This window comes from Silene latifolia, chromosome 3, assembly GCF_048544455.1.
Source record: "Silene latifolia isolate original U9 population chromosome 3, ASM4854445v1, whole genome shotgun sequence".
In the NCBI taxonomy this organism is placed as follows: domain Eukaryota; kingdom Viridiplantae; phylum Streptophyta; class Magnoliopsida; order Caryophyllales; family Caryophyllaceae; genus Silene; species Silene latifolia.
The window spans coordinates 62,729,024-62,756,100 of NC_133528.1; the positions used below are offsets into that span (position 1 = coordinate 62,729,024).

Genomic DNA, 27,077 nt, shown 5'->3' on the forward strand with positions numbered 1-27,077 from the left:
ACACATAAACAAACAAGACAACCACACAAGGTCAGTACTGAGATAAGACATAACCAAGTTACTAACAACTACCAAAACAACACAAGACAATCAGTCACAATTAGGCACTCCGCTCCATCTCCGTCTCCGACTGTCCACTGGACCAGCCCTGCTAGTGGGGGACCACAGCCGTTCCCACCTAAGCCCTGCTCATCATACCGAGCGATAACCCTGTCCCATTAATGTGCACATCCCCTTCCGTGGCGGGTTCCACGAAGGGCGAAACTAGGGCGTGAAGCCACTCCCGCAAGTGACTCCACTCAGCCGAGAACGCATCTCGAGAACCACAGACAAACAATCACAACCACAATCACAACATCGTCTGAATCAACCAAATATACTAATTACAGCACAATAACCACGATACAACGATCGACGCACTAGACTATCTACAGAAACTGAGTAGGCGAACCTACCTTTACACAACCGCAACCAATCCACACCGACACATGTCATAACCAGCAACCAAGCAAGGCCTATAAGGGCAAACAACTGTCTATTACTATCAAGCAAACCCTAATTACAACCAAGGGAACAGTGATGATGATTATGACATACCTATAAGGAGAAACCCGGCAAAAGACCGCTACCCGACTCAAGCTACGCTCTACTAAGGCACAAGGACCTTCAAAGGGCTTCCATGGTGGTTTTGTGGTGAGGAGAAGGGAAAGGGGCGACTGATGGATGGAAGAAATGAGGCGGAAATGATTTGCGGATTTAACAAAACGCGATATAAAACCCTCGCTGCAAACTCGATACTCGATCGAGTACCCAACCTACTCGATCGAGTAACCCCCTACTCGATCGAGTAACTAAGCTACTCGATCGAGTAGCCTCTACTCTATCGAGTACCACTCCCAACTCGAAACCCAAGATAACTTTGGTACGACTTTCTAGGACTACTCTCGCTCCCCAAGGTCGGTCAACACTGGTCAAAGGATCTCCAAAAGGGCGGGTATTACAGTCTTCCCCCCTTAAAAGAACTTCGTCCCCGAAGTTCAACTCACCTAACCCAACATATATGACACGGAAAAACACGACACTGCTATTCTTCCCACTCGAGTCATGACTCCCCAGAAATACCATCCCCCCATGTCATCATCATCACTGTCTACGCTCTACTCGTAACGACTCTTACTACTATCATACGCACATTGTCGCCGTCAACCGTTACTCTATATATATAAAACTTCACTTTCGCAATGCAAAGCACAATCCACGATCACCCGACATATGGTAACAACTGTCAGACTATCAATCCAGAACATGTTTCTCATCGACTTTCCAACTAAGTCTCTTATCAACTTTCGTGCTATACCACAAATGCCACCATGTTACTCACAACGTGATTCTATTACGATTCATTGTACCATAATTATTTCTTCATGACCGCTCATTGAAAACAAAATATACAACACATTCACTTATAGAACTAAAGTAATCACATATTCTTCGGAAATTTATTTTGTAATTAAAGCAAAACATACTACCAATAACATTATAAACAAGCAAAATATAATTCAAAGCAGCCTTTTCCTTTCGCGACATTATTCTTCCCCTCTAAAAAGGAACTTCGTCCCCGAAGTTCACCGTCAAAATCACAAGACACATTACCTATTACTTGTAGCATTACGTTAGTTAAAAGTTATATTATTTGTTATGGACATTACTTACTACTATGTGCTCGATAACCTATAAATCATACACAAATCACCGGACTACTAGCCGCCGTTGATAAAGCATGTTAACATTGTATGTCCAAATGTAAGAAAGGATGTGACTTCAAAGGATAGATGGAAACATGTCATATGGAATATTTAAAAACAACAAGAAATCATCACCACTTCACTACTTGTTACAAATAGGTACATAGAAAACTCAAGCACGACTTCCAACATACAAAATTAACGGTTCCCAGATGTTATTAAGCACTAACAACCACGTTAAATATCAAACTTGTAATTATAAAACAATTGCACACTTTTAATTTTTTGAAAACCTCCTGTAACAGTGCTACCCGATCGAGTATGTGAGGGTACTCGATAGAGTGCCATGCTACTCGATCGAGTGTCTTGGCTACTCGATCGAGCAGCCCCAGTTCAGAATGCTTTCTCTCTTCCTTTCCTGCAGCTACTCGATAGAGTACGGGGTACTCTGTCGAGTACCTACAGGCCAATTTCCTTACACAACCTGTCATAAACCAATATATATATACATGACCGTCACATAAATTGAGTCGGGATGATGCCCCGACTCCCAATCATCCTGCAAAAGGTTAAAATAGCAAATCCGGCCTTATGGCCAACAATACAAGTTCATAAACCGCGTCTCAATAAACTAACTACGAACGTCTAACAATACTACCAACATCAACTACCATAAACAAAGATAAGAGTAAGGAGTATCACTCCTCCTGCTGCTGCTGCTGCTGATCAACCATCACCTCATCATCACCCCCTCCACCTCCAGGCATACCTGCACCCGATGAACCAACACCCGCATCAAATCCTGCTCTTGCTCCCGGGCTCACATACCATGGGGTCAAGCCACCGTAAGCAAAGGACTGAGGTGTCCCCCACGTCGACTGTTCCACCCCGTAGGAATGGAAAACCCCTGAGTAGTCCCCAACTCCCCTCCACCAAACTGGGTGAGGTCCCTCGGTCCCTATCCCCTGAGTGTACGCCATCTCGTGCATGTTCCTGAGTGTCAAGGTAGATGACACTCGCTCTGCTAAGTAGCTGGATCGTGCCTCCGGGGTGTCGAGGTAAGGGTAGCACGGGAAAGGATGCTGCTGCTGCTGTGGCGCTACCGGCTGTGGCCTAGTCTCCGAGGCCCTCTCCCTCACTCGACGGGGTCCTCTCCCCAATCTAGGCCTCTCTACTACCGCAACTCCCGCATTCTCGCCCTTCGTCGGCTCCAGCATCACCTCGAGAATGGTGTCATCGATGAGATAGGTCTGCAGCTGGCGGGGTCTATCCTCATCCTCCTCCTCCTCATCCTCTTCGTCCACATCCACAGCCACTACCGCCGGCTCTAGGGGCTCCGTCGGTGGGAGGTGCTGAGGGGCTTGAATTTTCATCCAACTCATGCCCCACACCCTCCACGCTAGGCTACCGTCAGCCAAGGTCCTCAACCATTTCAGATCGAGATAGTAGTCACGGTCCATGGTAGGCACTGGGGTAGCTAGAGGCACATACCCCGAAGAAGCCTCAAAAGAGGTTAGCTTTTCAGCTAACTGAGTGGCGATAGCACCACAACTCAGTGCACGGGAAGAGGAAGAAGCCATCAAGGCAAGGGCAAAGACAAACCATGGAAGGAGCATTAAAGACCACTTTCTGGCCCGCTCCGGGTTGAGGTAAGACATCGAAGCAAGACCTCATGATTATTCGGTTCTTCGATATCCTTTTGTCATAAAGGAGGTTCGAAAGAGAACGGAGAAAGACCCTCAAGGTAACGTCTTTGAACGTCATTAATCAGCATGTTGCTCGAGGTGGGAGCTTGCTTTCCAGTCAGACAAGGCATCAGACGGCAGACACCGCACTCGGCTGGAATATCGGTGATGGAGTCCTTGGGAGGCTTGGCCAACCCAAGGTGAGAGGCAAACAGATCCATAGTCACGTAAAACCGGTATTCATCAACCTAAACTCGACGGTGCGGCCCTGGTCATAGCTAAAGGAGCTCATGAACTCCAAGGTAAGAAAAGGATAAGTGTGTTTCCTCAACCTATACAACCCAGTAAGACCCAAAGTCTCAAAAATGTGACGGACATCCGTCTCTATCTCCAAATCCTCCAACACGGTGGTGTCTATACACCTCGTGGGTCTCATTTTGCGTTTTTGAAAGGCTACAAAACGCTCCCTCTGCTTGAAATCAACAAAAACAACGGAAGGGTACTCCGGAACCGCGGGTACCACGGGTCCGCTCCCTTCCCCAATCTCCGGCTGATTACCCCTTCCCCGTTTACTTTGACGAATCCCTAGGTTCAGTCTCGGCATCTGTTTCGACATATGATCAGATAAACTTATATAAACATGTACACATATACCTCACGTAATTTGGTCTTTACATGTTCAGCTAGGTATGCAAATTTCACCAACAAATTCGACATGTGAAGCACATAATTCATGCCATTAAACTTGAAGGCTCAGCTAGGTACACACATTCACCAACAGTTTCCTCACATTGATATATAAACTCAGTTTACAACTACTCATGAACCACGGCTATGAAAAATTGATCATGGTGAATATACATGTTCAACGAATTCCAATATCCTAGCATGATTCTAAGGCTACGCCACAACACTTCCAGTAACATGTGAAACAATTATACAAGTTCGTGGAGAAGTAATTTAGAACATACTATCATTTTCTTCAATATCAAAACAAATAACTCAATTAAACTTGTCAGACGGTCTTACAGCTGCCATTATTTTGACATGTTCTTCATCATGTAGCATCCCTACTAACATATTGAAGTTCAACTTTACTTAATCATTCATATACATCACCAATTTCCACATGTGAATCCCGAATTTCCATTTGAGGCACTTTTCAGACGGAGTTTTAAGGCACTTTCTAAGGTGAAAAATCATCAAAATTCATTCTCCAACATGATACCAACAATGTATAATACTTAATTCCATCATCTAATCAATGTAAATCAATCAAAAATCAATTTCAATTTTGTAAACCCTAGAATTTTCGGCCCCCTAATTGCAACTTTCTAGTCTAATTTACAGCATTTAATCATCAACAAATACGAAAAGTAAGCATGTGAATCATATTTCAACCATTAAAAGCAACAATATAACCATACAAATCGAAAATTTCAGATTACACAACCATCCTCAACAAGTTTAAAGCATAAAAACATAGAAATAGAGAAGAAATCATACCTTGATTATGTGATAAAGTAAAGGAACAAAAAAAATAAACAAGGAATATCAACCCCAAGAATCACTACTAACCCAAGAGTGTGGGAGATTTTGAGAGGGATTAGGTTTAGATGTGTTGAAATATAGATGAAGGATGAAGAGAATGGGAAAGAATTGGGGCTTTAAGAAACCCGTAAGCCTCACTGTACAGTAACCTACTCGATCGAGTGCCTAGGGTACTCGATCGAGTACCACCCTACTCGATCGAGTAGGAGCCATTTCATCGAGTGTCTGCAGAAATTTCCACATCCCGACGTCATAGCTTCCTAACTTGATCAAGTGAGGTCTACTCGGTCTAGTACGCATCCGCACTCGGTCAAGTGTAGTTAAGTACTTGGTCAGAAGAACTAAGTAACTTTGAAGATTCCTGCAAAACAACATTGTGTGTCGATTCCAAACTAAGTTCGGAATTCGGCACTAATTATCATACTCCATCACGTATTACCATCATTATCGCGCAAAAATGCAATTTCAACGAATAAGATGCACGTCACATTACGCTATACAAGTTACCCAACTCTGTTTACCTGCCCCGAATTATTCATAAACATATTCATGCCATCATATTACACTTAAATTTTACTTTACATGTTACTACAAAACTCGTATTCACTTCAATTTGAAGTGTATGATTAATTTCAATCTTTCTTTCACCTATCATAAGAATTCATACTTGTCAAAATAAATTATTCTATCATGTTTTACATTCTATCATAAGCAAATCATTTCACACAAATCAATTATTACGCAGCGGAAAATTTCAACCAACACAGGCATAAGCGCATTGCTACATGCTATACTACAAATTACAACTCGTCTATTCTATAACTATCATTATAGCAATTACGGTAAAACTCATAAACTCGTACATGACTACCGTAAACTTATAACATACACCAACACCTTCACTCTTCATGTCACGGCATCCACTTCTACATTCCCACGCATCTCTACCACGTTACTAGTCACGCCAAAATCCAAAGATTACTTGACACGGCCCAAATACCACTATCACACTTATTAACTCTAGCAACAACTTAACCAGAGGTAGCTCCGGTTCAATTAACATACATATTACACATACACACACGGACTCCACACTCCCATACCATGTGGCTGGCTTAAGTGTTATGGGGCAAAGATTTTGAAATGAGGGCGCCTATTCACCCAAAACCTAGCATCAGCGGGGCTCCCATTACACATACACCAGGTTCATTTTATTAGACTCACTACGTTCATTATTTTCATTTGTTACAGGTTCCAAAATCGTCGCTCTGATACCACTTTGTAACACCCCCATATACAGAGGAGCCTTAACTAGGCCTTCCTTAGCATATAAAGGCGCTACCATCCCGGTTGCCCGAGGATAGTAATAATCAAGTGTCGATAAAATAACGATTAAATTACTTTACAAGTCATCTATCCAACTAATGATACAAAAGATACAACTCAAAGTCCACTAGCTACAATTATTAAATCTCATGGCGACTCATCCCCGCCCGGACTCCAGCTAGCAACCACATCAACACCTGCTAAGACGGACTGCTCACCATAAGGGATCACGGCAGACACATAAACAAACAAGACAACCACACAAGGTCAGTACTGAGATAAGAAATAACCAAGTTACTAACAACTACCAAAACAACACAAGACAATCAGTCACAATCAGGCACTCCGCTCCATCTCCGTCTCCGACTGTCCACTGGACCAGCCCTGCCAGTGGGGGACCGCAGCCGTTCCCACCTAAGCCCCGCTCATCATACCGAGCGATAACCCTGTCCCATTAATGTGCACATCCCCTTCCGTGGCGGGTTCCACGAAGGGCGAAACTAGGGCTTGAAGCCACTCCCGCAAGTGACTCCACTCAGCCGAGAACGCATCTCGAGAACCACAGACAAACAATTACAACCACAATCACAACATCGTCTGAATCAACCAAATATACTAATTACAGCACAATAACCACGATACAACGATCGACGCACTAGACTATCTACAGAAACTGAGTAGGCGAACCTACCTTTACACAACCGCAACCAATCCACACCGACACATGTCATAACCAGCAACCAATCAAGGCCTATAAGGGCAAACAACTGTCTATTACTATCAAGCAAACCCTAATTACACCCAAGGGAACAGTGATGATGATTATGACATACCTATAAGGAGAAACCCGGCAAAAGACCGCTACCCGACTCAAGCTACGCTCTCCTAAGGCACAAGGACCTTCAAAGGGCTTCCATGGTGGTTTTGTGGTGAGGAGAAGGGAAAGGGGCGACTGATGGATGGAAGAAATGAGGCGGAAATGATTTGCGGATTTAACAAAACGCGATATAAAACCCTCGCTGCAAACTCGATACTCGATCGAGTACCCAACCTACTCGATCGAGTAACCCCCTACTCGATCGAGTAACTAAGCTACTCGATCGAGTAGCCTCTACTCTATCGAGTACCACTCCCAACTCGAAACCCAAGATAACTTTGGTACGACTTTCTAGGACTACTCTCGCTCCCCAAGGTCGGTCAACACTGGTCAAAGGATCTCCAAAAGGGCGGGTATTACAAAATCAACGTGAACTTATATCAATCTCAACACATAATTCATCTTTTACTCAATAACACACATAACAACATGGTTTGTAATCCAACCTTTAAAATCCCTTTAAACTAATATTAACATGATAAATATCAACATATGTAACATGAGTATTGTATATGAACATATTAATGAGGATTCAAAACACAAAATTGTCATAAAGTCGATAAGTCTTTGCAAAATCATCGATCATCAACATACAAAGAGGGTATGTTTTCACCAAAAATCACCTAAACGAACATTTAAATCACGCAAAAGATGTGATATCCAATAACCCATCACCATTTCCTTTAATCTTTCAAAAGGTTATCCAAAAAGAAAGAATCAACGTTTATGACTTCCAAGATTCTTTTAAGTGGATATTCCATGTATACTTTGCAATATAGAAGACATTTTCTTACAGACGAGAGTGTTAATAGAAGGTTATATCATCTCTATTTTTACACAATTAGAAGAAGTAGAATACTGGTCGTTGTACCAACTATCCAATCACAATTTTCGCGTGGGGTGTTAGCAAATTCATTTTTTTTATTATTAATTAGAAGTTAAAATATGATCAATGGTAGAGAGGTGAGAGATGGAGATCCTCTCTATTATGAAAATTATAGAAGATTTAATGAAGAGGATGTAATTGGTGAAAAGTGAGTTGGATAATAGAGAAAATGAGATGTTAAAATGAGAGAATGAGAGAAAAAAAGAAGATGATTTTTTTATCATCTTTATTGAGTATGCTTTAATGAGCGTTTTGAAGAGAGAAGAAAAAGCTATAGTTTTAGATTAAGATAATGAAATTGAGTTTTTCTCATAAAATAAAGTGTAAAATCATGACTATCTCGACTTAACTTGACCTATAACTCAAATGAGTTGGTTTAGCCCAAATTTCATGTAAAATCTGATTCTTTACTCTGTTTAGGCCAATTTAGACTAGTATTAACCCAAATATGTTAAAACGTGATTTCCCATAAATAAAGGTAAACAATGTTAAAGTAGTAGTTTAAAATAATTAACCTAATAAAATAAAAGTGATTATTATTAAATTAGCAATTTTAGTGTTACACCTACGATCACTCCATGTCTCCTATCATAAAGGTACTAGTTCATCCCATGGCATACACTACATGTGAAACCAAATGGTTGCACGGTTTAATGACTACCCTTGGCATTTCTTCCTCTTATATAGTCCCGCTCCTTTGTGACAAACAGTCTGCTCTTCTTCTTACTCGTAATCCAGCCTTTCACAAAAGGATGAACACATTGAGGTAGATTGTCATTTTGTTCGAAATAAGTTGCTTTGCGGTGTTATTAAACCCAGTTATGTGCATATTAAGGACCAATTGGTTGATCTACTTACCAAAGTTATGAAGGACTTCTCTTCAAGTTGGCATTTCGAATCTCCATGGGTATTAGACCGTTGTTGATATAAAATAAAATCACAATTTTACTTTTCAGAGATAATTTTGCAGCGGAAGTAAAAATGATATATAAAATGATATGAATTAGTTGTGAAAATCTCGCAAGACCCCTTAACTAAAAGTAGGATATGACGTGAACAACTCTCCTCACTCACAAGGAACTCGAAACTGAACACAAATGGGTAGTATAACTCTCATCTCGCAAGGATTGAATCGCACTCAAATCTCTACCTCGCAAGGAAGAAATAAAGAACATATAACTCGCAAGCAATAAGCACACAACAAGAAACTCTCGTATTAATTCTCAAACTCCACTTATTTAAAAATTATTCCAAAACCTCATATTTATATTATAATACAACGACCTAAAGACTCCTAAAAAAATAATAAGCTTTTATAAACTAATTAGGTAATAACAACTACTCTATCTAGAATTAGGAAATTTAGCTTTCCTAAATAAATTAGGAAAGTATTACACCAACTCGAATTAGGAAAATACGATAATCCAATTTGTACTTAAAGTACTTATTACCTAAATATAATTAAACTAGGATATGACTCCTTATGGTAAAAAGTCTCGACGTCTCTTCCTTGGGCGTCAAGTAAACAAGTGAACAATGCTGGTGTGTATTGAACAGTCCTGGTGTGTGTTCATTGATATATCTTCGATTCTGACTGATTTCTTCCCAAATTTCAACGTTTGCTTGTCTTGAATCAATCTTAAACTCTTCTATCATCTTTGAAATATCTCGACATATCAATTACTCATTATCTCCTAATGCTTCTGCATTATTCTCCCTTTCTTTGAAAAAAATTGCCTTCAAATTTTGAAGATCTTAGAAGCCACCCGGATTAAAAACAAATCTTTGTAACCTAGATGCAACATTGAATACAAAAAATAGCGATGATCTTGAACACATTGTTAAATTATCATCTTCGATGTAGATTTCTAGTTTATCCACCTTGTTTGATTTGCAATTGTAGCGAGTTTTATAAACAAAATCCTTTTTGTGTCGTCTTTTCGTGTGCATGTACCAATGACCTTTCAAACTTTGTTCATTGTGCCTTCCACCCCGCCACCCTCCATGCACTAAGCTTGATAGTTCAGCATTATTCATTGCACCAATATTATTATTAGCTTCCATAAGAATTGAATTTAACAAGAAAGAAGTATTACCACCATATAGCTTCATGTCAATGTATTATTCAATTGGTGTTTGATACGGTTCCTTAATCTGAAAATTCAAATTATTTTTATTGTTCAAAACCTCCTGATCCAAGATAGGTGGATACGTAGTCAATTCTTTCTTACACAAGAAGGATACAACCATCCCAACAAAAAACACAATAACTCATACAAATTTTTTTTAAAAAAAGGGGAAAATTCCCTTTTCAAAAAAAAAAAACAAAGAACAAAAACATAAAAGACCCTTTCTCCCTTCCCACAAAAATACCATTCGCACATGCAACGTTTAGGATAATTCAAATCAAATTACCTCTATAAGTTGGATGGAAGAAACAATAAGTGTTCACAAAATTGTTTTAACACAAGCAATCCTCTTATTTAATTAATAATGAGAAGGATTACACACATGACAATAAATAAAGCTAAGCAAGTCCACGACTTGCCAAAGCTAAAACGTCGACTAAGACATCTCACATAGTAATACTAACACACAAACACACAATACATAGCTAATACAACATAATAAAAACACACAAACACTAATACAACATAATAATAAAATGGGTAATGGAGGTCTTCACTCTTCCATTTTACCCTTGCCTTTTTCTTCGGGTTACATCTTCTCCTTGTTCTTCTTGCTAGCCCACCTAACATGGGTTTCCTCTTCAGAACGGATCCTCAACGGATCCATAACAACAACGGCACCCGGGCTCCTACACGACCCAATACTCGGCCCAAGCCGAGCCCGCATGCGGCTCGCGCCTCTTCAGGCTATCCGGATTTTTTTTTGTACTTTCTCACACTCATATTTCCTTGGATTCACGTTTTACGGAATACGGCACAGTATTCATAAACGCGGCTTTAAACATAAGTGTTTTTCTCTTCTTTTTTCAGGGGAAAGGGCTAGTTGCCCCGATCTGCGACGAATCATTCCATGTCCGTCAAAAATTTCGAAAAAATTTCGCATTTCAACAAAAATCAAAATTGATAACATAACATCAATTTTTCTCAAAACGCTTTTGTAAATTCGAGTCTTGATCTCGCAAAAATCAAAATCAACACACTCACAAAAATCTCTTTTGAAATTCATCCATGGCGTATTGAGTTTTAATTTTCGAGTTGCAAATCAACTTTGGCAAAATTCGATGCCATTTAATTCAAACATGAGTTAATTTCTCGAAATTTCAAAACATTTCTTTTTGCCAAATCCAAACGTAACGCCTTGTCGCGGAATTTTAAAATTTCTTTTTTTAACAAACAATTTCAATTTTAATTTCGAGTCATCGTGGTTATATTTAACAAATACCTTGCATGTTTACGTGGAGAGGTGGCAATCGGGTTAGCCGGGTCGGGTTTGGGTCGGGCCAAATCGGGTCGGGTCATATCGAGTTCAGGTCATATCGGGTCAGCATGCCCTTTTGGGTCAAGTCGGGTCAAGTTCGAGTCATTATCGAGTCGTGTCATTTTGGGTCAAATGATGTATCGGGTCGGGTCGGGTCATTATCTGGTCTGGTAACTTAATCACATTACTATAATTTTTTATCATTAAATTTAGTTTTTAACCTATTATTTGGTTTAATTACATCATTACTAAGTCAAACATATCAATCTAAACACAAAATCACTTTCATTTTGATCAAAATTAAGCTTAATAATTGTCGGGTCATCAATTTAATTGGGTCAGCATCGGGTCGGGTCAATATCAGGTCGGGTCTGGGTCGGGTTCGGGTCACTGATAATCGGGTCGTGTTGGGTCGGGTCGGTTTCGAGTCACAATATTTTCGGTTCCTGTCGGGTCGGGTTTGCTCAGGTTCGGGTCGGGTCAGACTTGCCAGCTCTATTTACGTGTATGTGTATGTGCTACATGTTGCCTGTTTCCTACACTAACAATGCAGGAACAAATGCCGAAGTAAATGGAGAATCAGCCGTTGACCGTGCTTCTCCGAAACACAACACAAAAAAAAGCCGATCAAAACAAATTACAAACCAAAAACACATATATACAAACCGCCTCAAGCAAAATATACACATATACAAATCAAAGTCCGAAACATGGGCAAGCAACTACAAACTACTCGGCGCCTCACGACGGGCTAGCCTCGGTCTCACGAGGAGTCGCGGGCAAAGCAGATACCACCTCCTGCTCCGGCGTTGGCATCGCTTCGGTCTCCAGGTTGTAATCTTCGATTGACCTGGGGGCTGTACTTTGACTTTAGCCCTGTCAAAGCCTCAGTCAAAGTGGGGCCTCTGTAGATACCCAGTATATATTGAATCTCCAACAAACACCCGATGATTATCGAACTACAACATGCTTAGGAATCGCTACGTTTGATCGATAGTTTGTGTAACTATGCATCGGAAAACTCAAAACGATTTCGAAAACAAAATATTTCAAAAGTACCTAGAGTGTTTTATGCACGACGATGGGGTCGGAATAACACTAACTAGAGTCAAAACCAACACCGGACCAAAAACCGAATCGAAAATTCACATCCCGACTCCAACAACGGGGCAAACCGACTCAAACACAAAAAACAAACATCACAAGCCTTCCATGCTAAGTATACACGGTATACTTGATGGTCAAGTACAACAATCATGACATCCAAAACCTAGGATAGAAAAAACCATAAATACAAATGCGTGATAGTGACAAGATAGTTCGAAGACCCGCGAACATGCTCGCGTCTCCTCGAGTAGCCTATATGGCCGCGCCGCCCAAAATGCACACAACCACACAATCCTCTATAAATACCCCTCAAATGCCACCATTTGAAGGTATGCGAGCGTCCGCCCCGTCTTTTCTCCCTTAAAATTCTAGACCTCGACTTCCCGAATAAACAAACGACACGTATTTTCGACCTACCGATTGGAAATACGAGCCATACACATTGTTTGGTACCATCATCGTGCATTAAATCACTTGACTTACCACTTCGACCAACTACACCATCAAAAGTTTTTACACTTTCGTCGATTTCTCGTCAAGCAACCTAGCATGTAAGTATGAGTGTGTAATTAATCCTCTTCTTTCATGTTCTTTTATCTATTTTTATGACCTTAACACGCTAAAACATGTATAACAAGGTCCAAAATACGGATTGAATGAGCCAAAACTGAGTTTGACCTGAAGTAGAAGCCCCTAGTCACAACTAGGTGGCTCGCGCCTCTTCTGGCTTTCTATGTCAGAACTCAAATGTGTTTGAGTTCATTCAATCCTCCCTTTTTATTTCTTATTTGTAATCGGTTCTTACCATTGCAAATATTTCAAATCCTTTTTTTTTACAAACAAGCATTTTTAACCATAAACTATATTCACCGTTGGTTCCTCATCCCATGACGGTTTAAACCGTGTTTCGGTGTTAATATTTGGTTAATTATATTTTAAAGGATATTTTAAAACCTTTTATTCATTTGTTTACATTTGCAAAACAACCACATTAGTCATACATGCATAATCAGCCTTGGTTCTACATACTATGTCGGTTTAATCCGAGTACGATGATGAACTTTGACTAATTACAAAGCAATGAACTTAATATAATTAGTTCATATCAAGCATCTTTTCACACTTTAATTACAAAGCAATGAACTTAACACAACTAGTTCATATCAAACATTTTGGCATCTTTTCTTACAAAACTATTCATGTAAAGCTGGCAAAACCGAACCCGACATCGAGTATTGTCAACATAATGACAATTATTCAAGTCCTATTCTTCATATTAGCACAAAAGCGGTCTCAACGACCTTTTCAACAAAACGGGTTTTGACACCCTTTTACAAACAACTTTCACAAATAATTTCACAAGCATTTTAAACAACCAGGAGATACCCTTTAGGTCGTCGCCTGACTCGTGCCTAAACAGGTCTCCTGATTTCCAGTTTCAAACTTAGGGAGGCTCCCTTGCATCGCCCTATGGCTCGCGGCTCAATAGGCTGCTTGGAGATGCTCCTGTTTCCTTTCCAGCACTCGTCTAGGACGATCCCGAATTCGATTAACCCGAATACAGGAAGGATCAGATTGATGAGTCTATATTTTACACTTAATATTAGCAACACACTTTTCTAAGACAAATGGATCACGTTATTGTAACACCCCCATTTATCTAAGGGCCTTTAGCAAGACATTCCTAGATAAATAGGATTGTTACCATCTCGGTTGCCCGAGGTAAATGATACAAAATAAACAACCCAAAGTACTTTAATAAACTTTAAATCAAATCAATGGCTTTATTATATTAGTTCAACTGAATAATGAATAATTAAAAACTTGCAGCATAATTATATAAATAAGTCTAATAAATAAAGTGAGACTCTCTAATTAAATGATCTAGACGCGTAAGCCACGGTCCAATCCTCACGCACCCATGCTCCCAGCTCATCAGTCTCAAATACCGGTCAAATCTCCTCCCCAGTTACGGTTCATCACAGGTGTTCACGAATACACTGTCAACCACGAGGCTGAGTAGGATAAAATGTTAGGTTCTTTAACCCACTTATTAGACTCTTCTAATATAGATCTAAGTTACTAGATAAATTAGATGACAAGAATCTAGTTGCATGCAAACAAAATAACAAGAAATAAAGAGAGAAAATAATATTTTCCTTACATTGAAATAGATGGAAATATGAGCACAAGGAAGGACTCCCTCCAACCTTGTTCTTAAGCTATGAATATAAGGATGATCCTCCAACCTCAAGTGTATAAGTTACTCCTTTTGATTGCACCCAAGATTTTACCCAAAAATTTCTAGTAATATTAACTAGATATTACAAGAAAATAAAGCCTTAAAATTATTTTATTACTACCTTAGTAATTAGAGAATAATATGGTTGTTTTGTGATTTTAGAGAGATGTTTGCATAAGATAAGAATTAGAAAATTGAGCAACAAAATTGCTCATAAAAGCTCCCACAAAACCGGCACCCTACTTGGGTAAGTGGGCAATTACTTTTCCTTATTTTATTTTGCATGCAAACATAGGTATATTACATTAGGGTAGGATTGTCATAAACATGCAACTAGTGTGATGATTATAGGCAAGTTGATTATAAAAGAAAAAGCAAAATAAAAATGTTGTCCAACAACACATATATTTCGGTCAATATGTGTATAAAATGGACCATTTTGATTTTGTAATGTTTTTCACACAAATATAAGAATCATATACTTAATTATCTTATATAAATAAGTATTACTTTGATCATATAACAATTATATAATATAAACTAATAATTAATATACACTTAACTCTTAAGTGATAATTATGTCATTATATTAATATATAATGGATCCTATAATGTCCATTAAATTAATTTACAACCCTTTGTAAATATAATCAACAAATAACCTCTACCTCTAAAAATACAAAAACCTCGATTAATTTAACGAATTAACGTTTGATTATTAAACTAAATCTTATTTAATCATATTAGAATAAGATATAAAATTTCATTAGTCAATCATCGCATAGTTGAATAATAAACTTGTGTTGAGTCGAGTTCTAAAATCGACTTCAACAAACTCACACAACTATATATATATATATATATATATATATATATATATATATATATATATATATATAGAGGCAAGATCCGGTGAGTCCACCTATATTTTTGAGTCCCATGAGTCCACTTATGTATCACACGCTGTACACAAGAATATCACGAATTGAATAACAATATAGTAGTGTTCATAAACAAGAACCGAACTAAGCTTTGAGTCTTCATAAATAAACCGATTAAACTTATAATTAAATGAGAGATACACATATGAATGGGGCTGGTTTAACATGTGAGACCGTCTTATACAAGACTCACTAAATCTTTAAACGTGGAGCAGGTGGAGCATTCGAAGTGTGAAGCCATTTTCATCAACAGCTGTGTCGATGGTTCTTTTTATGTTTGGTTTAACCTTTACAAATAATCGCATGTTACATCCATTTACATTTCTTAGTATACTATGTTACGACCCATAAATTACGAGGAAACTGATTGAATATTGCCGTTTGGCAATCCTTCTGCTTAGTTAGACACAATTGTTTTCAATGATAGGTAATGGAAATATACTAACCGATTGCTAGTGCATAGTAATGGATGTACAATACTACTATGTTTGTCGTGGGTAACCAAAATAAAATCGATAGGTTTTCAATTTCTTTGTTTTCCTAGACCATGATCTTCATACCCAAGATTAAGATTGTTAATGTCGTACACTCGTAGTCTCGTACTTGAATGGCAAAATACTGAATTTTGACACTATGTCGTGCTCACAGTTTCGATATGTTACTAGCTGATCTCACAAAATAACTCAACCCAAGCCAAAAAAGAAGAACTTAAGTTAGCCGAAAATATGAACTGATATAACCCGATTAACACATCCTATAACCACCTCTACTCCAATGACAGCAATATGTGGTTATAGGACAACGAGCTCTCTTACAATTTTTGTATTCACGGCTAAATTGCCTTAAGAATGCGTCAATTGGAGACAGTGGCAAACAGATCTCAAACTGTCAAAACCTATAAAATGATTGACAATGAAGATGGTGGAAGGCGGAGTTAAGTTTAGTGGTGTGATATTATATAGTATAACCCATGATATTGTTTAGTAGAACCAGTGGTATTGTTTATTGTAAGGTGTGATATTGTTTTGTATAACTTGTGATATATAGTGTATAGTATAACCCATGAGACTGGCGACATCTTTATATGGTATGCCTTTGTTTTCTTTCTTAAATGCCTTGCACATAGCTGTTCAAACGTGTCATGCACTAGCATCAACAACTGTATTACACTATTACACTTGTGCCACTCCGCCATGGCGACATTGGTGAGTACAGGGGTCTTATCAACAGATGTACATAACCTTAAATCCATCTGTTTGAACTTTGAAACATAGAGAGGCTATGAGTTTAAAACACGCAGGTGAATTCCAGATGACTCGTAAGGCCGTAACTTTGCATTGCAATTTGCATTAAATCTATTTACTACCTCTTGCCACCCATGTGGAAAACAAGCTCATCCAACATATGGGGTGTGGGCTTATGCCTCCTTGTTCGGTTTCTATCATTTGGGAACCGCTTGTTTGATTCTTCAGTGGTGTGATATATAGTGTATAGTATAACCCGTGATATTGTTTAGTACAACAAGTGATATTGTTTATTGTAAGGTGTGATACTAAACAATATCACAGCTTTTTTTTACCAACTTTTTTTTTTTTTTTTTTTGTAAAAAAAAAACGTGATATTTTTGTGTAGAGCGTGTGATACATAAGTGGACTCACGGGACTCAAAAAGATAGGGTGGACTCATGTGATCCTAATTTTATATATATATATATATATATATATATATATATATATATATATATATATATATATATATATATATATATATATATATATATATATATATATATATATATATATAGGGTCGAGATCCGGTGAGAACCACCCATATAATGAGAGGCATGAGAACCACTTAACAATCTAATAATACGCTGAGATTACCTTAACCAAACCCTCAACTTTTTTTCGCGTCTCCCCAAACCCGCGTAATCTCGGTCATTTCCTAATTCTCGCTTCTCTATCATCATTCTAACCTTCCGCCATCGCCTCTTCCATCATCAAATTCTGTTTCTCTTTTCTCTACAATCGAACGATAAATTCTTCGACAATCAACCTTGCGACGCTGCTTCAATCAATGACGCCTTTAAATTCGAGGTAAAATTTCGATCTTTATGATTATTTGTTGTGAAATTAGTTGATTTAGTCGATTAAATTAGATTGTTCGTGAAATTAAGGATTGATTAACCGATTAGAATTCTGAATTGAACAATTATGGTTCTGAATTTAGGATTTCGTCAATTAAATAGGGGAAACTGAGAAATTAGGGTTAGGGGATTTGAGAAATTTGTTGAAACCATGAAATTAGGGTTTTATTCGTCTCTTAAGTTTCTGGATTGATAAATCATGCTTCTGAATTTAGAATTTCATGAATTAAATTGGGGAAACTGAGAAATTAGGGTTGGAGACCGTTTATGTGCATCAAAACCTTGTTTATGTGCATCCAAATTCCTGTTTATATGCATCAAATTCCTGTTTAGGTGCATCAAAATGTGATTTTGTGAATCAAATTGGCCTAATTGAGAAATTAGGGTTTCATGAATTAAATTGGGGAAACAGAGAAATTAAGGTTGGAGACCGTTTATGTGCATCAAAATCTTGTTTATGTGCATCCAAATTCTGTTTATATGCATCAAATTCCTGTTTAGGTGCATCAAAATGTGATTTTGTGAATCAAATTCGCTTAATTGAGAAATTAGGGCTGGAGAAATTGTGAAATTGCCTACATTAGTTAAAATCAGGGACTCAATTTCATGAATTATACTGTTGTATTGTTGCTTATTTAATTTTTGACATTTCTTGTTGCAACAATAATGACAACTCCTCAATACTATCACAAACTTCTTCAAATGTCATTACAAACGAAGGAGCGAATGTTGAAGCTAATGCATGTCAGCCTATATTAGAAATATCTGCAATAGCAGTTGAACATGATGTTCCTGAAGTTGTGACTTTCGAATTTGTTGAAGGTACAATTCTATTCATCCTGGTAGTTGCTTGATGTTTTCAGCTTTTTAAAGGTACATTTCATATGCTTTTGTATCCCTCATCTTTCTTACTTTAATTGCACCACATATGCAGATATCATAGTAGAGGAGGCAGAGGACGAGGAGGCAGCAGAAGGTTCTTCAAGCAACACGAATCGGGTTTTTGAGTGTCTCAACCATCTTAAGCCTGATATTGGTATGTTGTTCGATAACCTTGAACTAGGTGTTGAGTTTTATGAAGCATATGCAAAAGAATGTGGGTTTGTGACTAGATTAAGCTCACAAAAGTCTAAAAATGGTGTTGTTACGCATAAAAAAGTTGTGTGTAATAAGGCTGGAGTATGTGAAGCGAAAGGGAAAAATCACAGGAGGCAAAGGACTAGGATAGAATGTCCTTCTTGTATTAAATTTAAGCGAATTTTGGAGGAAGGTCCTGATATGGGTAAATACCAAATATATGATTTTCATGAAGGTCATAATCATATGCCACAAACACCATCAACAATGGTACATTTGACACAAACGAGAGAGTTGAATGTAGTTCACAAAAAAATGATAATTGACAACTCCAAAAATAACATAGGTCAAGTTAAGTCGTATAGGTTGTTCAAGGAGTATGTTAGAGGTTATAGGAATGTGGGTGCGTCATTGGAAGACTTTAAGAACTTTTCTAGAGATATCAAAAATTATTTATCAGAGGGAGATGCTCAAATGCTTATTGAGCATTTTATGAAGATAAAACACATGTGTCCATCTTTTTATTTTGATTTTGAGGTAGACGAGATAGGTCGATTGTCACATGTGTTTTGGGCTGACCCTATTAGTATTAAAAACTATTTGCTATTCCGGGACATGACCTCTTTCGATACGACCTTTAGAAAAAACAAGTACAGGATGATATTTGGTCCTTTTACAGGGGTGGATAATCATAAGAGATGTGTGACCTTTGAAATTTGGACTTATTATAAATGAGAGTAAGGAGTCCTTTGCTTGGCTATTTACGAAATTTGTAGAGGCTACGGGGGGTCGTCATCCAGTTTGTATGATAACTGATGAAGATGCGGGGATAGAAGAAGGAATGAAATTAGCCTGGAAAGACAAGGTGCAACACAGATATTGCATGTGGCGCATACTAAAAAAGTTGCCTGAGAAAGTAAGGCCTGTAATATGTAAAGATACTGAGTTCCTGAAGAAGATAAACCGATGTGTTTGGAGCGAAGATGTGGAGCCGCCTGAATTTCAGGAAAGGTGGACAACAGTATTTGAATCTCATGGGTTGTCGGATAACGAGTGGCTTAAGGAGAAGTACAACATTAGAAATATGTGGGTTCCAGCTTACTTTCATGATTTGTTTTTAGGAGGCTTGATGAGAACGACCTCGAGGTCAGAGTCAGAAAACCACTTTTTCAGCAACTTCACTAATCCTAATTTAACCCTAGTCGAGTTTTAGATGAGATTTGAGAGTGCAATGGATGCTCAAAGATGGACTCATTCGAAACTTGTTGCACAATCAAAAAACTCCTTCCCCCAGTTGTCGACTCCATTAGCCCTAGAAAAGCATGCATCAGAAATCTACACTCCAACAATTTTCAAGCGAGTTTCAAAGGAAGTCAAGCGACTTGCTATACATGTGGTGTTGGGGATAAAGAAAAAGATAAAACCTATCCAATTCTATACACAGATATCATAGATCAAGTTCGAAATAAAACGTATAAGGTTGGTTTTAAGAAGGATGATGTTTCAGTGGTATGCACTTGCAAGAAGTTTGAAAGACATGGAATGCTCTGTCGACATGCTCTGTGTGTCTTTAAAGACCGGGGAATTCAGAAAGTTCCAAGTGACTACCTGCTTAGTCGGTGGAGCAAACTAGCAACCTGTCAGCCAATCGTCGGCCCTAATGGCCAGTTTCTTGCTGATTGTACATCAATGGATGTACAGAAAAACAAAGTTGGCGAGTTATGGTCAGAGTTGTTTACTTGTGTGGCACTTGTTGAACAGAGTTCTGGGCATTGTGATGAGTTACTTGGGATTTTGCGTGAGTTCAAGGAAAGGGTAAAAATTACCCCTGATGAAAGTGGAAATACTGGTTTTGCAAAGGTAAAGGACAAGAATGCTGAAATTGGGATGCTTTTAGGAACAAGCATCCCTAGTGAGATTAAGGTTTTGCCTCCAAGGCAGTGCAAAAACAAAGGGTCGGGAAAAAGGCTGATCTCACAAAGAGAACGAGCTGGGGAAGTGAACAAGAAAGCGCTAAGAAAATGCAGGGCCTGTGGGGAGATGGCGAACCACGACAAAAGAGGGAATTGTGACCGAAGGACAACCGACAATGAGTAGAGTAATTTTTTATTTTACCTTATTGAAAAATTCGGGAATTTTATTTTATTTGATAGATATTGGACATCTGCCTTATTGAATAATTCGGGAATTTTTATTTTATTTGATAGATGTTGGACTTTTTTTCTTAAAACGAATGAATGTAACACTTATAGAATGAAAAGCCTGAGTGTTCCTGTCACCATTATTTCGTGCACATACAACGGTATTTCATGCACATACACATGTATTTCATGCACAAAGAACGTTATTTCATGCACACATTATGCGAGTAATAAGAGACCTTACGGCGATTAATTTGATCTATCACTACATCCTTCTTTGCTACCACATCCCCAACCGTCAAAGTTAATAATAAAATTCCAAAATCTAAATTAAAATGCAACATTTTAAAACTTCACTTGAGATTACTTTAAGATTTGACCTTGGACACATGAGTTACATATTTCATGCATGCACACTGTTATTTCATGCATGTGGAACAGTTTTTAATGCATTTACGATGTTTTCAGATTTCATTACAGCCTTTTCGTTGTCCAATTTTGAAAATTGTCTCTCGTTTTCGTTGCCTCGTGACATGTTTGTTATCCAATTTTGAAAATTGTCTCTCGTTTTCGTTGCCTCGTGACATGTTTGTTATCCAATTTTGAAAATTGTCTCTTGTTTTCGTTGCCTCGTGACATGTTTGTTATCCAAATTTCAAAATTGTCTCCCGTTTTCTTTGCCTCGAGACATGTTCGTTATCCAATTTTGAAAATTGTTTCTCGTTTTAGTTGCCCCGTGACATGTTTTTAGAATTAGTCCAGAAACATGACTTCATGTCTTACACGCCTTACATATTCCAAAATCTAATATGTACTCTCAAGACTTAGTGTACTACATATTCCAGAATAAACTCCACATGAATCTAATATTCCAGGGTCTACTCCCTTTGTACATCCCTTGACTCAAGGAATCAGATCAAAAAATGGCAGTGTTTCGAATTTTGGATTAGGTCATCTGCCACTCCCTTTGCACATCCCTCGACTCAAGTGTTTAGAAAATATCACCTAGTGATAATCCTACAAAAAAACGGGGGGAAAATACTGTTACGTAAAAGTCACTCCGAGACATTTAATCTAATGAAAAGAAGATTAAAATTAGGCAAAATTTAAATTAGGCATTCAAGGTTCTTTATATTTACCTTTCTCTTGTTTCGCTTCCATTTGATGAGACGTGCAATCATACTCGTACCATATTCATGCAAATCCTACGTAAAAATTTTATTTGACAACAAATATTGAAATGCTTGAAATAAAATATACTGAATAATGTTTACAAAAGTTTGTTGAAAAATTTATACCTCGTAAGAACGCTCATCACTCCATGATTCTTGATCACACAAATTTTCTAGCCACTTTAACAAATAAACTCCACAAGAATACCCATTCTTTTGTTGAGGCACTTGCACAACCTCCCACTGAAAAGTCTTGATCTCCAACAACCTTGTGTATCTTGGAGAGTCTCTTGCGATGATCTCCAAAGCAGGCAGGAGCTATACAAAAACAAGACAATGAGTGATTGTGATTGTGGTATAAGGCTATTTAATGCACATGCAAGGGTATGTCATGCACATACAAGGGTATTTCATGCACATAAAGATCACCAACAATATTTTCATTCGACAATGCATTTTGGGCAGTCAAAAACTGTTGAGCAACCTTCCGGATATAATAAGTGAGGGGTAACATGTTTTTGTGCAAAAACTAATAAATCATACCTGTTCAACTAAAAACTTTTGCCTGACTTCACGGCGCCTAGGCAGGTTGGAGTCGAGTATGAAGTTCATCCTTTTCCCAAAGTGAACAACGCATGCAAACCAATGTGATCTCTCCACACAATAAGGAAAGAAAGCCTGAAATATTACAAACTAGTCAAGTAGGATTGATCGACTTCAAATGGAAAAAAAATGCATTGGGAAAAAATTGCATGGAAAAAAAAGTAAGAGAATATTTATTTACCAGTTGGGTTGTGTTTAGATTGAGGGGCAAGTAGTCAAGTAGGATGTATTGACTTCGAAACCCCTTTTTACCGACAACTCCCTGAAAATTTGAGAACATTTGTCAAAATTCTTTGTCATTTCAAAAACCAAAAACAAGCATTTGACACAATAAGGAATATGAATACCTTTATGATTGTCGGAAAATACACAACACTTGGGTTTTCGATTGTAGTACGAATACCAACAAAGATCAATAACCATATCCATTACCCAATTTCGGAAGCAAGGTCAGCGCGTCTTGGGTAACTTGCAACCAATCGGTTTCTACAACGACCTCACTAATGATGCACATGTTGCAATTAGATTAGAAAACACGGAACAGCAGAGAGTGGACAAAAACTGAAGTTTTTAAAAAGCTGTATGGTCAGTTAGAACTTACTCCTTGTTCTTATTATTCCGAATATAATTGATCAAGTGTGCATCTGTATATGATAAATCATCATGTGGCGCTTCATTACTGAGAAAAGGGGGAAAATAAAAGCTCCTTTATTAACATGGAAAAACGGAAAAACGGAAAACAAAGCTACTAAAGATTTCGCATTACCGAATCTGACCACCATTCTTGTAAGCCTTTGTTGCAGCTGTCACTTGAAGTTTATAAGAGTTGTATCGCCAAGTTAGAATTTCATTGAAAACCCTCACAACATAACGTTTAACATCAACTCTCTAAACAATAACAACAAAAGAAATCAACATCAGTGACTTCATATTTAATGCACATACAAGGGAAAGTTGAATTAAATAATACAGACTTACTCCCTTTATGACCCACCTTTGAACCTAAGCGTCCCTTAGCCCAGTTGTACATCTCCATATGACGCATGAGGTAGATTCCAGTATCATGCTCGACATCAACGGCAACGTGCGGAATATACAACTTAGGAATCAAAAGCCATGAAGACACCAAGTTTGGAATCTTACTTGAAAGCGTACCCAACAAGTTCTTCTGATAAAGGTAAAACAATGACAAGTAAATAATCTCTCACAAAAATTAGACGAAAATCAGGCACTTTATAGCAAAAAGATCAGAAGATATACCACAGGTCTAACATGGCGAGAATAGTCAGTTGACGGAGGCATCAAGTGCATCACTTCTAACAGCTTCTTACTAACATGGTAACAGAAGACAAATGTCAAGGGTGTAACAATAGGAATGAAAACCTGTACGACATTGAAAACAAAGACAATAATGAAAATAAAGACACTTAGTTGAGAACAGCCATGGAAATGTGAAAATCTTGAAGGACTTACCAACTCCACGTCTGTAAATTTGACATCCAATGAGTCAACCTGTTCATTAAATTAGGTGACCCGTATTATAGAATAAAAACTTGTAATAATTGGGCACTTATTTGATGCATGTTCAGTGTTGTTTAATGCACCTAGATTGGTATTTCGTGCATCTACAATCTTATTTCATGCATTCGAAAGTCTAATGCAGCCCAAGGTTGAGAAAAGCCATGGAACACTTACGTCAGTTATCTCTGTGATAAATAGACGGCAAGGGCATTTACGATTTCTGAATTTGTTGCCCTCATTCAAATAATCACACCACACAGAAATGACATCTGTATGAACTCGACGATCAAGAAGCAAACTCTTCATATGACTTCGTGTGAGAGTCTTGCCCGCATGACTAAATAAAACCTCCCTATACGATTATGATAACATGAAACTTAGTGTTATACAAAGAAAATGTAATACATATATGCCGAATAAGATTAAAATATAGGAGAGTGATACATACTCTTCATCTAAGTCCTCTGAAAATGCATAGTCTCCTACCAGGTTTTCCGATCGACTCAAGTCACGAACCATGTCCACGTTTCTGATAAAGTAAGGTGACCGGTAAACATTCGCTACCTCAACACACCTCTTAGGGAGCACCCTTCTACCAGCCACCTGCCTCTCAATGGTATAATCTGAGGGGGCAGTTGGAGAAGAGGGCACAATTGTCGATTCATCCAACGATACTTGAGAGGAGATAACTACATGCGATGGTTGGGATGGTTGGGATGAGATCAGAATTGGCGATATTGGCAATAAAGGACGAACTACTGGAACAGACGTCGTAGTTGTTGTGCTTGAATGAGGAACACTTGAAGCAGCCTGCAACCTGGACTCAAGGAACTCTTGAGAGTTATATGGTGCATCATCACCACTAAAAAGGCTGAAAGACGGTCCTTCCAGAAGCGCCTTATCCCTCTTTTCCTTTTCCTTTTTTTCGTTCCACAAATTTTCATGATGTGAATCAAACACCTTGCCAACATGAGTGTATGCATTATTAAGGATCCCTTTTAATTCAGCCATGACAGTGGGATTGTCTAGAAACGCATCATCTGCACAACTCATGTCAACCTCCTCCTTCTTCAACTCCTCCTCCTCCACTTTAACCTCATCCTTTTTCAACTCCTTCTCCACTGCCACCTCCTCCTTTCTCTCCTTCAATTCATTCTTATCTTTCTCATTTTCCTTTTCCACTTCATCCTCCTCCATCTTCTCCATGGTAGCACCCTCCCTTTCACAATCAGCACCTTCCCTTTCACCTTCTTTTGTGCTCTGCTGTGAAAGGGAAAATCCTTCAAATAAACAATCTGCCAACTTTGACATTTGCGTGACAGCCGGGAAAGCGGGAGCCTTACACTTAGCATTTCTAACTGCTTTGATAAAGTCACCATAAATGTCTTCAAGTCGAATGGCTGTGCTTGCCAAAACCTTGATGGATTCTTTCCTCTCATCAACCGGTTCAGCTTCAAGTTTAGGTTCAGGTTGAGTTTCAGGTTGAGTTTGAGGTTCAATTTGAGGTTGAGGTTCAGGTTCAGGTAAACGTACAGGTACAGGTTCACGTTCATGTTGAGGTACAACATAAGCAAATATGGGTTCAACAGAGCCCTTGCCAAAGCCACCCCCCTTCTGCTTCTCCAACTTAACCCTTTCTCTAATTTTCTCATCCGTCCAATTCGCTAATAAGGGAAATGATCGACGCACCGTTCTCGTCATGAAAACACATATATCCAAGTAGATAATCTGGAAAATCAAAATCGGTCCCTTAAAATAAGTTTTAGGGGAATTAGCTATAGCCGCCTTCCACGACATGACGTTGTTGATCATATGAGACCGTGCAAATTTACACCAATTCATGTTAGGGACATCGGCGAGATTTGAAAGGGAGCTTAATATCCGAGGGCTAGGATGATCACCTACTACCCCCATCAAGAGAACATTGATGATATAGATGAGGAAATTCCTCTTGAAATCGTCTCCACCATCCCGTTGCTCCATCATCTTATCTAAGAGAACCTTTTTCGTAATATCTGAGGTGGTAAACTGAGCCTTATACCTCTTGACAGCCTATGTGTACTCCTTTTCCTTACAGAACATTCCAGCTGCGACAATGTCAATCGGTCCCATAGGAAGTCCAGTTGCAACGTGGACATCCTCATCAGAGATAACAAGATCGCGGTTCATCAATGAACAATTGAACGGATTAAATGTCTCCACAATCCATCTGGCCAAATGGCCATGGATTTCTTCTGACTTAAGTTGTAACAACCCTCCGAACCCCATACTGTGTATGGTTTCAATTTGCTTTTCGGATGGCCCCAACTTGATGAAATTAGTAATCAAGGAAGGACTCATCCGAGTGAGGAGAGGCTTATACTTGTCAGAACGCTTTCTTTTTTTTATACTTTGCGTTGGCTCTTTGCTTGTTCTGTTGCTTTGCTTTCCTCTTGTTCTTGTTAGGAGGCAACTCAGTGCGACTTCGTCGTGAACTTTGGCTTTAACACGCGGACTCCGTTGCCGCGGTGAAATTTGTTCTCCTCTCTTCTTTGTAGGGTTTGGTTTGACAATTATCTCACAAAGTAGTCGCATTAGTAAGGTAGCTTATTTCATGTATATACAAAATTG

General features: G+C 38.5%; 1 protein-coding gene across 1 annotated transcript; it reads left to right on the forward strand.

Annotated features, from left to right (window-relative positions):
- Positions 1-20,275: 20,275 nt before the first annotated feature.
- Positions 20,276-21,127, forward strand: LOC141649143 (protein FAR1-RELATED SEQUENCE 2-like). The gene has a single exon (XM_074457838.1). It carries the CDS (start codon positions 20,276-20,278, stop codon positions 21,125-21,127), a length of 852 nt encoding a protein of 283 aa, XP_074313939.1.
- Positions 21,128-27,077: the final 5,950 nt, after the last annotated feature.

Excerpts from the sequence above, each read along its gene's own strand:
- LOC141649143 (XM_074457838.1), top strand. The coding sequence starts at position 20,276 with ATGGACTCATTCGAAACTTGTTGCACAATCAAAAAACTCCTTCCCCCA.